Raw genomic sequence first — 12,123 nt, forward strand, 5'->3', positions numbered from 1 at the left:
TTGTCATTTTTGTCATTTTTGTCATTTTTGTCATTTTGTCATTTTTGTCATTTTTGTCATTTTTGTCATTTTTGTCATTTTTTGTCATTTTTGTCATTTTTGTCATTTTTGTCATTTTTGTCATTTTTGTCATTTTTGTCATTTTTGTCATTTTTGTCATTTTTGTCATTTTTGTCATTTTTGTCATTTTTGTCATTTTTGTCATTTTTGTCATTTTTGTCATTTTTGTCATTTTTGTCATTTTTGTCATTTTTGTCATTTTTGTCATTTTTGTCATTTTTGTCATTTTTGTCATTTTTTGTCATTTTTGTCATTTTGTCATTTTTGTCATTTTTGTCATTTTTGTCATTTTTGTCATTTTTGTCATTTTTTGTCATTTTTGTCATTTTTGTCATTTTTGTCATTTTTGTCATTTTTGTCATTTTTGTCATTTTTTGTCATTTTTGTCATTTTTGGCATTTTTTGTCATTTTTGTCATTTTTGTCATTTTTGGCATTTTTGTCATTTTTGTCATTTTTGTCATTTTTGTCATTTTTGTCATTTTTGTCATTTTTGTCATTTTGTCATTTTTGTCATTTTTGTCATTTTTGTCATTTTTGTCATTTTTGTCATTTTTGTCATTTTTGTCATTTTTGTCATTTTTGTCATTTTTGTCATTTTTGTCATTTTTGTCATTTTTGTCATTTTTGTCATTTTTGTCATTTTTGTCATTTTTGTCATTTTTGTCATTTTTGTCATTTTTGTCATTTTTGTCATTTTTGTCATTTTTGTCATTTTTGTCATTTTTGTCATTTTTGTCATTTTTGTCATTTTTGTCATTTTTGTCATTTTTGTCATTTTTGTCATTTTTGTCATTTTTGTCATTTTGTCATTTTTGTCATTTTTGTCATTTTTGTCATTTTTGTCATTTTTGTCATTTTTGTCATTTTTGTCATTTTTGTCATTTTTGTCATTTTTGTCATTTTTGTCATTTTTGTCATTTTTGTCATTTTTGTCATTTTTTGTCATTTTTGTCATTTTTGTCATTTTTGTCATTTTTGTCATTTTTGTCATTTTTGTCATTTTTGTCATTTTTGTCATTTTGTCATTTTTGTCATTTTTGTCATTTTTGTCATTTTTGTCATTTTTGTCATTTTTGTCATTTTTGTCATTTTTGTCATTTTTGTCATTTTTGTCATTTTTGTCATTTTTGTCATTTTTGTCATTTTTGTCATTTTTGTCATTTTTGTCATTTTTGTCATTTTTGTCATTTTTGTCATTTTTGTCATTTTTGTCATTTTTGTCATTTTTGTCATTTTTGTCATTTTTGTCATTTTGTCATTTTTGTCATTTTTGTCATTTTTGTCATTTTTTGTCATTTTTGTCATTTTTGTCATTTTTGTCATTTTTGTCATTTTTGTCATTTTTGTCATTTTTGTCATTTTTGTCATTTTTGTCATTTTTGTCATTTTTGTCATTTTTGTCATTTTTGTCATTTTTGTCATTTTTGTCATTTTTGTCATTTTTGTCATTTTTGTCATTTTTGTCATTTTTGTCATTTTGTCATTTTTGTCATTTTTGTCATTTTTGTCATTTTTGTCATTTTTGTCATTTTTGTCATTTTTGTCATTTTTGTCATTTTTGTCATTTTTGTCATTTTTGTCATTTTTGTCATTTTTGTCATTTTTGTCATTTTTGTCATTTTTGTCATTTTTGTCATTTTTGTCATTTTTGTCATTTTTGTCATTTTTGTCATTTTTGTCATTTTTGTCATTTTTGTCATTTTTGTCATTTTTGTCATTTTTGTCATTTTTGTCATTTTTGTCATTTTTGTCATTTTTGTCATTTTTGTCATTTTTGTCATTTTTGTCATTTTTGTCATTTTTGTCATTTTTGTCATTTTTGTCATTTTTGTCATTTTTGTCATTTTTGTCATTTTTGTCATTTTTGTCATTTTTGTCATTTTTGTCATTTTTGTCATTTTTGTCATTTTTGTCATTTTTGTCATTTTTGTCATTTTTGTCATTTTTGTCATTTTTGTCATTTTTGTCATTTTTGTCATTTTTGTCATTTTTGTCATTTTTGTCATTTTTGTCATTTTTGTCATTTTTGTCATTTTTGTCATTTTTGTCATTTTTGTCATTTTTGTCATTTTGTCATTTTTGTCATTTTTGTCATTTTTGTCATTTTTGTCATTTTTGTCATTTTTGTCATTTTTGTCATTTTTGTCATTTTTGTCATTTTTGTCATTTTTGTCATTTTTGTCATTTTTGTCATTTTTGTCATTTTTGTCATTTTTGTCATTTTTGTCATTTTTGTCATTTTTGTCATTTTTGTCATTTTTGTCATTTTTGTCATTTTTGTCATTTTTGTCATTTTGTCATTTTTGTCATTTTTGTCATTTTTGTCATTTTTGTCATTTTTGTCATTTTTGTCATTTTTGTCATTTTTGTCATTTTTGTCATTTTTGTCATTTTTGTCATTTTGTCATTTTTGTCATTTTTGTCATTTTTGTCATTTTTGTCATTTTTGTCATTTTTGTCATTTTTGTCATTTTTGTCATTTTTGTCATTTTTGTCATTTTTGTCATTTTTGTCATTTTTGTCATTTTTGTCATTTTTGTCATTTTTGTCATTTTTGTCATTTTTGTCATTTTTGTCATTTTTGTCATTTTTGTCATTTTTGTCATTTTTGTCATTTTTGTCATTTTTGTCATTTTTGTCATTTTTGTCATTTTTGTCATTTTTGTCATTTTTGTCATTTTTGTCATTTTTGTCATTTTTGTCATTTTTGTCATTTTTGTCATTTTTGTCATTTTTGTCATTTTTGTCATTTTTGTCATTTTTGTCATTTTTGTCATTTTTGTCATTTTTGTCATTTTTGTCATTTTTGTCATTTTTGTCATTTTTGTCATTTTTGTCATTTTTGTCATTTTTGTCATTTTTGTCATTTTTGTCATTTTTGTCATTTTTGTCATTTTTGTCATTTTTGTCATTTTTGTCATTTTTGTCATTTTTGTCATTTTTGTCATTTTTGTCATTTTTGTCATTTTTGTCATTTTTGTCATTTTTGTCATTTTTGTCATTTTTGTCATTTTTGTCATTTTTGTCATTTTTGTCATTTTTGTCATTTTTGTCATTTTTGTCATTTTTGTCATTTTTGTCATTTTTGTCATTTTTGTCATTTTTGTCATTTTTGTCATTTTGTCATTTTTGTCATTTTTGTCATTTTGTCATTTTTGTCATTTTGTCATTTTTGTCATTTTTGTCATTTTTGTCATTTTTGTCATTTTTGTCATTTTTGTCATTTTTGTCATTTTTTGTCATTTTTGTCATTTTTGTCATTTTTGTCATTTTTGTCATTTTTGTCATTTTTGTCATTTTTGTCATTTTTGTCATTTTTGTCATTTTTGTCATTTTTGTCATTTTTGTCATTTTTGTCATTTTTGTCATTTTTGTCATTTTTGTCATTTTGTCATTTTTGTCATTTTTGTCATTTTTGTCATTTTTGTCATTTTTGTCATTTTTGTCATTTTTGTCATTTTTGTCATTTTTGTCATTTTTGTCATTTTTGTCATTTTTGTCATTTTTGTCATTTTTGTCATTTTTGTCATTTTTGTCATTTTTGTCATTTTTGTCATTTTTGTCATTTTTGTCATTTTTGTCATTTTTGTCATTTTTGTCATTTTTGTCATTTTTGTCATTTTTGGCATTTTTGGCATTTTTGGCATTTTTGGCATTTTTGGCATTTTTGTCATTTTTGTCATTTTTGTCATTTTTGTCATTTTTGTCATTTTTGTCATTTTTGTCATTTTTGTCATTTTTGTCATTTTTGTCATTTTTGTCATTTTTGTCATTTTTGTCATTTTTGTCATTTTTGTCATTTTTGTCATTTTTGTCATTTTTGTCATTTTTGTCATTTTTGTCATTTTTGTCATTTTTGTCATTTTTGTCATTTTTGTCATTTTTGTCATTTTTGTCATTTTTGTCATTTTTGTCATTTTTGTCATTTTTGTCATTTTTGTCATTTTTGTCATTTTTGTCATTTTTGTCATTTTTGTCATTTTTGTCATTTTTGTCATTTTTGTCATTTTTGTCATTTTTGTCATTTTTGTCATTTTTGTCATTTTTGTCATTTTTGTCATTTTTGTCATTTTTGTCATTTTTGTCATTTTTGTCATTTTTGTCATTTTTGTCATTTTTGTCATTTTTGTCATTTTTTGTCATTTTTGTCATTTTTGTCATTTTTGTCATTTTTGTCATTTTTGTCATTTTTGTCATTTTTGTCATTTTTGTCATTTTGTCATTTTTGTCATTTTTGTCATTTTTGTCATTTTTTGTCATTTTTGTCATTTTTGTCATTTTTGTCATTTTTGTCATTTTTGTCATTTTTGTCATTTTTGTCATTTTTGTCATTTTTGTCATTTTTGTCATTTTTGTCATTTTTGTCATTTTGTCATTTTTGTCATTTTTGTCATTTTTGTCATTTTTGTCATTTTTGTCATTTTTGTCATTTTTGTCATTTTTGTCATTTTTGTCATTTTTGTCATTTTTGTCATTTTTGTCATTTTTGTCATTTTTGTCATTTTTGTCATTTTTTGTCATTTTTGTCATTTTTGTCATTTTTGTCATTTTTGTCATTTTTGTCATTTTTGTCATTTTTGTCATTTTTGTCATTTTTGTCATTTTTGTCATTTTTGTCATTTTTTGTCATTTTTGTCATTTTTGTCATTTTTGTCATTTTTGTCATTTTTGTCATTTTTGTCATTTTTGTCATTTTTGTCATTTTTGTCATTTTTGTCATTTTTGTCATTTTTGTCATTTTTGTCATTTTTGTCATTTTTGTCATTTTTGTCATTTTTGTCATTTTTGTCATTTTTGTCATTTTTGTCATTTTTGTCATTTTTGTCATTTTTGTCATTTTTGTCATTTTTGTCATTTTTGTCATTTTTGTCATTTTTGTCATTTTTGTCATTTTTGTCATTTTTGTCATTTTTGTCATTTTTGTCATTTTTGTCATTTTTGTCATTTTTGTCATTTTTGTCATTTTTGTCATTTTTGTCATTTTTGTCATTTTTGTCATTTTTGTCATTTTTGTCATTTTTGTCATTTTTGTCATTTTTGTCATTTTTGTCATTTTTGTCATTTTTGTCATTTTTGTCATTTTTGTCATTTTTGTCATTTTTGTCATTTTTGTCATTTTTGTCATTTTTGTCATTTTTGTCATTTTTGTCATTTTTGTCATTTTTGTCTTTGTCATTTTTGTCATTTTTGTCATTTTTTGTCATTTTTGTCATTTTTGTCATTTTTGTCATTTTTGTCATTTTTGTCATTTTTGTCATTTTTGTCATTTTTGTCATTTTTGTCATTTTTGTCATTTTTGTCATTTTTGTCATTTTTGTCATTTTTGTCATTTTTGTCATTTTTGTCATTTTTGTCATTTTGTCATTTTTGTCATTTTTGTCATTTTTGTCATTTTTGTCATTTTTGTCATTTTTGTCATTTTTGTCATTTTTGTCATTTTTGTCATTTTTGTCATTTTTGTCATTTTTGTCATTTTTGTCATTTTTGTCATTTTTGTCATTTTTGTCATTTTGTCATTTTGTCATTTTTGTCATTTTTGTCATTTTTGTCATTTTGTCATTTTTGTCATTTTTGTCATTTTTGTCATTTTTGTCATTTTTTGTCATTTTTGTCATTTTTGTCATTTTTGTCATTTTTGTCATTTTTGTCATTTTGTCATTTTTGTCATTTTTGTCATTTTTGTCATTTTTGTCATTTTTGTCATTTTTGTCATTTTTGTCATTTTTGTCATTTTTGTCATTTTTGTCATTTTTGTCATTTTTGTCATTTTTGTCATTTTTGTCATTTTTGTCATTTTTGTCATTTTTGTCATTTTTGTCATTTTTGTCATTTTTGTCATTTTTGTCATTTTTGTCATTTTTGTCATTTTTGTCATTTTTGTCATTTTTGTCATTTTTGTCATTTTTGTCATTTTTGTCATTTTTGTCATTTTTGTCATTTTTGTCATTTTTGTCATTTTTGTCATTTTTGTCATTTTTGTCATTTTTGTCATTTTTGTCATTTTTGTCATTTTTGTCATTTTTGTCATTTTTGTCATTTTTGTCATTTTTGTCATTTTTGTCATTTTTGTCATTTTTGTCATTTTTGTCATTTTTGTCATTTTTGTCATTTTTGTCATTTTTGTCATTTTTGTCATTTTTGTCATTTTTGTCATTTTTGTCATTTTTGTCATTTTTGTCATTTTTGTCATTTTTGTCATTTTGTCATTTTTGTCATTTTTGTCATTTTTGTCATTTTTGTCATTTTGTCATTTTTGTCATTTTTGTCATTTTTGTCATTTTTGTCATTTTTGTCATTTTTGTCATTTTTGTCATTTTTGTCATTTTTGTCATTTTTGTCATTTTTGTCATTTTTGTCATTTTTGTCATTTTTGTCATTTTTGTCATTTTTGTCATTTTTGTCATTTTTGTCATTTTTGTCATTTTTGTCATTTTTGTCATTTTTGTCATTTTTGTCATTTTTGTCATTTTTGTCATTTTTGTCATTTTGTCATTTTTGTCATTTTTGTCATTTTTGTCATTTTTGTCATTTTTGTCATTTTTGTCATTTTTGTCATTTTTGTCATTTTTGTCATTTTTGTCATTTTTGTCATTTTTGTCATTTTTGTCATTTTTGTCATTTTTGTCATTTTTGTCATTTTGTCATTTTTGTCATTTTTGTCATTTTTGTCATTTTTGTCATTTTTGTCATTTTTGTCATTTTTGTCATTTTTGTCATTTTTGTCATTTTTGTCATTTTGTCATTTTTGTCATTTTTGTCATTTTTGTCATTTTTGTCATTTTTGTCATTTTTGTCATTTTTGTCATTTTTGTCATTTTTGTCATTTTTGTCATTTTTGTCATTTTTGTCATTTTTGTCATTTTTGTCATTTTTGTCATTTTTGTCATTTTTGTCATTTTTGTCATTTTTGTCATTTTTGTCATTTTTGTCATTTTTGTCATTTTTGTCATTTTTGTCATTTTTGTCATTTTTGTCATTTTTGTCATTTTTGTCATTTTGTCATTTTTGTCATTTTTGTCATTTTTGTCATTTTTGTCATTTTTGTCATTTTTGTCATTTTTGTCATTTTTGTCATTTTTGTCATTTTTGTCATTTTTGTCATTTTTGTCATTTTTGTCATTTTTGTCATTTTTGTCATTTTTGTCATTTTTGTCATTTTTGTCATTTTTGTCATTTTTGTCATTTTTGTCATTTTTGTCATTTTTGTCATTTTTGTCATTTTTGTCATTTTTGTCATTTTTGTCATTTTTGTCATTTTTGTCATTTTTGTCATTTTTGTCATTTTGTCATTTTTGTCATTTTTGTCATTTTTGTCATTTTTGTCATTTTTGTCATTTTTGTCATTTTTGTCATTTTTGTCATTTTGTCATTTTTGTCATTTTTGTCATTTTTGTCATTTTTGTCATTTTTGTCATTTTTGTCATTTTTGTCATTTTTGTCATTTTTGTCATTTTTGTCATTTTTGTCATTTTTGTCATTTTTGTCATTTTTGTCATTTTGTCATTTTTGTCATTTTTGTCATTTTTGTCATTTTTGTCATTTTTGTCATTTTGTCATTTTTGTCATTTTTGTCATTTTTGTCATTTTTGTCATTTTTGTCATTTTTGTCATTTTTGTCATTTTTGTCATTTTTGTCATTTTTGTCATTTTTGTCATTTTTGTCATTTTTGTCATTTTTGTCATTTTTGTCATTTTGTCATTTTTGTCATTTTTGTCATTTTTGTCATTTTTGTCATTTTTGTCATTTTTGTCATTTTTGTCATTTTTGTCATTTTTGTCATTTTTGTCATTTTTGTCATTTTTGTCATTTTTGTCATTTTTGTCATTTTTGTCATTTTTGTCATTTTTGTCATTTTGTCATTTTTGTCATTTTTGTCATTTTTGTCATTTTTGTCATTTTTGTCATTTTTGTCATTTTTGTCATTTTTGTCATTTTTGTCATTTTTGTCATTTTTGTCATTTTTGTCATTTTTGTCATTTTTGTCATTTTTGTCATTTTTGTCATTTTGTCATTTTTGTCATTTTTGTCATTTTTGTCATTTTTGTCATTTTTGTCATTTTTGTCATTTTTGTCATTTTTGTCATTTTTGTCATTTTGTCATTTTTGTCATTTTTGTCATTTTTGTCATTTTTGTCATTTTTGTCATTTTTGTCATTTTTGTCATTTTTGTCATTTTTGTCATTTTTGTCATTTTTGTCATTTTTGTCATTTTTGTCATTTTTGTCATTTTTGTCATTTTTGTCATTTTTGTCATTTTTGTCATTTTTGTCATTTTTGTCATTTTTGTCATTTTTGTCATTTTTGTCATTTTTGTCATTTTTGTCATTTTTGTCATTTTTGTCATTTTTGTCATTTTTGTCATTTTTGTCATTTTTGTCATTTTTGTCATTTTTGTCATTTTTGTCATTTTTGTCATTTTTGTCATTTTTGTCATTTTTGTCATTTTTGTCATTTTTGTCATTTTTGTCATTTTTGTCATTTTTGTCATTTTTGTCATTTTTGTCATTTTTGTCATTTTTGTCATTTTTGTCATTTTTGTCATTTTTGTCATTTTTGTCATTTTTGTCATTTTTGTCATTTTTGTCATTTTTGTCATTTTTGTCATTTTTGTCATTTTTGTCATTTTTGTCATTTTTGTCATTTTTGTCATTTTTGTCATTTTTGTCATTTTTGTCATTTTTGTCATTTTTGTCATTTTTGTCATTTTTGTCATTTTTGTCATTTTTGTCATTTTTGTCATTTTTGTCATTTTTGTCATTTTTGTCATTTTTGTCATTTTTGTCATTTTTGTCATTTTTGTCATTTTTGTCATTTTTGTCATTTTTGTCATTTTTGTCATTTTTGTCATTTTTGTCATTTTTGTCATTTTTGTCATTTTTGTCATTTTTGTCATTTTTGTCATTTTTGTCATTTTTGTCATTTTTGTCATTTTTGTCATTTTTGTCATTTTTGTCATTTTTGTCATTTTTGTCATTTTTGTCATTTTTGTCATTTTTGTCATTTTTGTCATTTTTGTCATTTTTGTCATTTTTGTCATTTTTGTCATTTTTGTCATTTTTGTCATTTTTGTCATTTTTGTCATTTTTGTCATTTTTGTCATTTTTGTCATTTTTGTCATTTTTGTCATTTTTGTCATTTTTGTCATTTTTGTCATTTTTGTCATTTTTGTCATTTTTGTCATTTTTGTCATTTTTGTCATTTTTGTCATTTTTGTCATTTTTGTCATTTTTGTCATTTTTGTCATTTTTGTCATTTTTGTCATTTTTGTCATTTTTGTCATTTTTGTCATTTTTGTCATTTTTGTCATTTTTGTCATTTTTGTCATTTTTGTCATTTTTGTCATTTTTGTCATTTTTGTCATTTTTGTCATTTTTGTCATTTTTGTCATTTTTGTCATTTTTGTCATTTTTGTCATTTTTGTCATTTTTGTCATTTTTGTCATTTTTGTCATTTTTGTCATTTTTGTCATTTTTGTCATTTTTGTCATTTTTGTCATTTTTGTCATTTTTGTCATTTTTGTCATTTTTGTCATTTTTGTCATTTTTGTCATTTTTGTCATTTTTGTCATTTTTGTCATTTTTGTCATTTTTGTCATTTTTGTCATTTTTGTCATTTTTGTCATTTTTGTCATTTTTGTCATTTTTGTCATTTTTGTCATTTTTGTCATTTTTGTCATTTTTGTCATTTTTGTCATTTTTGTCATTTTTGTCATTTTTGTCATTTTTGTCATTTTTGTCATTTTTGTCATTTTTGTCATTTTTGTCATTTTTGTCATTTTTGTCATTTTTGTCATTTTTGTCATTTTTGTCATTTTTGTCATTTTTGTCATTTTTGTCATTTTTGTCATTTTTGTCATTTTTGTCATTTTTGTCATTTTTGTCATTTTTGTCATTTTTGTCATTTTTGTCATTTTTGTCATTTTTGTCATTTTTGTCATTTTTGTCATTTTTGTCATTTTTGTCATTTTTGTCATTTTTGTCATTTTTGTCATTTTTGTCATTTTTGTCATTTTTGTCATTTTTGTCATTTTTGTCATTTTTGTCATTTTTGTCATTTTTGTCATTTTTGTCATTTTTGTCATTTTTGTCATTTTTGTCATTTTTGTCATTTTTGTCATTTTTGTCATTTTTGTCATTTTTGTCATTTTTGTCATTTTTGTCATTTTTGTCATTTTTGTCATTTTTGTCATTTTTGTCATTTTTGTCATTTTTGTCATTTTTGTCATTTTTGTCATTTTTGTCATTTTTGTCATTTTTGTCATTTTTGTCATTTTTGTCATTTTTGTCATTTTTGTCATTTTTGTCATTTTTGTCATTTTTGTCATTTTTGTCATTTTTGTCATTTTTGTCATTTTTGTCATTTTTGTCATTTTTGTCATTTTTGTCATTTTTGTCATTTTTGTCATTTTTGTCATTTTTGTCATTTTTGTCATTTTTGTCATTTTTGTCATTTTTGTCATTTTTGTCATTTTTGTCATTTTTGTCATTTTTGTCATTTTTGTCATTTTTGTCATTTTTGTCATTTTTGTCATTTTTGTCATTTTTGTCATTTTTGTCATTTTTGTCATTTTTGTCATTTTTGGCATTTTTGGCATTTTTGGCATTTTTGGCATTTTTGGCATTTTTGTCATTTTTGGCATTTTTGGCATTTTTGTCATTTTTGTCATTTTTGTCATTTTTGTCATTTTTGTCATTTTTGTCATTTTTGTCATTTTTGTCATTTTTGTCATTTTTGTCATTTTTGTCATTTTTGTCATTTTTGTCATTTTTGTCATTTTTGTCATTTTTGTCATTTTTGTCATTTTTGTCATTTTTGTCATTTTTGTCATTTTTGTCATTTTTGTCATTTTTGTCATTTTTGTCATTTTTGTCATTTTTGTCATTTTTGTCATTTTTGTCATTTTTGTCATTTTTGTCATTTTTGTCATTTTTGTCATTTTTGTCATTTTTGTCATTTTTGTCATTTTTGTCATTTTTGTCATTTTTGTCATTTTTGTCATTTTTGTCATTTTTGTCATTTTTGTCATTTTTGTCATTTTTGTCATTTTTGTCATTTTTGTCATTTTTGTCATTTTTGTCATTTTTGTCATTTTTGTCATTTTTGTCATTTTTGTCATTTTTGTCATTTTTGTCATTTTTGTCATTTTTGTCATTTTTGTCATTTTTGTCATTTTTGTCATTTTTGTCATTTTTGTCATTTTTGTCATTTTTGTCATTTTTGTCATTTTTGTCATTTTTGTCATTTTTGTCATTTTTGTCATTTTTGTCATTTTTGTCATTTTTGTCATTTTTGTCATTTTTGTCATTTTTGTCATTTTTGTCATTTTTGTCATTTTTGTCATTTTTGTCATTTTTGTCATTTTTGTCATTTTTGTCATTTTTGTCATTTTTGTCATTTTTGTCATTTTTGTCATTTTTGTCATTTTTGTCATTTTTGTCATTTTTGTCATTTTTGTCATTCTTGTCATTTTTGTCTTATCGTCCTTTTTTAAATATTTTAATTTTTGTCTTTTCGTCCTTTTTTACATTTTTTTTATTCTGTAAGATTTGTGTCTTGGATTTGTTATCAAATAGTCTCTTAATTGTCTTGTTCCTTTTTCTTTTTTGTCCATTGCGCTCGTCCTTGTTTGTGCTTTTAAGTTATTTAATATTTAATTTTGGATAAACTGATTCAGCAGAATTCACCTCAAGATACATAGGTATAAAATGTAAAATTGCTTCAAATGATCAAAATACAAAACTACTTACAGTGGCGGGTGTGGACATGGTGACACTACAGGGCAGCACCGCGAGGCCCCCTCGTTGACTAACTACTCTACTGTTGTTCTTGGTTATGAATTGACTCTCGTGTCTCAGCGAACTCAGTGCGTTCCGATGCGACGATTTGGCTTCGAGGGATTCTGAAATGGAGGCAGGAAGAGACGAAAAAGAAATCAACGTTAAAAATTATGACCAAGGTTAATGGAATTAAGGAGCACTCGGAAGAATGGCCACTCCAAAGGTTTACACAGAGAACCTTAACTACAACAACGACCGCAGTTCATGAATTTTGCACATGAAA

At 23.1% G+C, this 12,123-nt stretch overlaps 1 protein-coding gene across 1 annotated transcript in view; it reads right to left on the minus strand.

The window, feature by feature from the left end:
• LOC129751622 (uncharacterized) overlaps positions 1-12,123 on the minus strand; it is a 188,875-nt gene that overhangs the window by 69,855 nt on the left and 106,897 nt on the right. Inside the window, exon 2 of the mRNA XM_055747228.1 lies at positions 11,811-11,962. Coding sequence (XP_055603203.1) covers positions 11,811-11,962 — 152 coding nt within the window. The remainder of the gene's footprint in view (positions 1-11,810; positions 11,963-12,123) is intronic.

This window comes from Uranotaenia lowii, chromosome 3, assembly GCF_029784155.1.
Source record: "Uranotaenia lowii strain MFRU-FL chromosome 3, ASM2978415v1, whole genome shotgun sequence".
Taxonomy (NCBI): Eukaryota; Metazoa; Arthropoda; class Insecta; order Diptera; family Culicidae; genus Uranotaenia; species Uranotaenia lowii.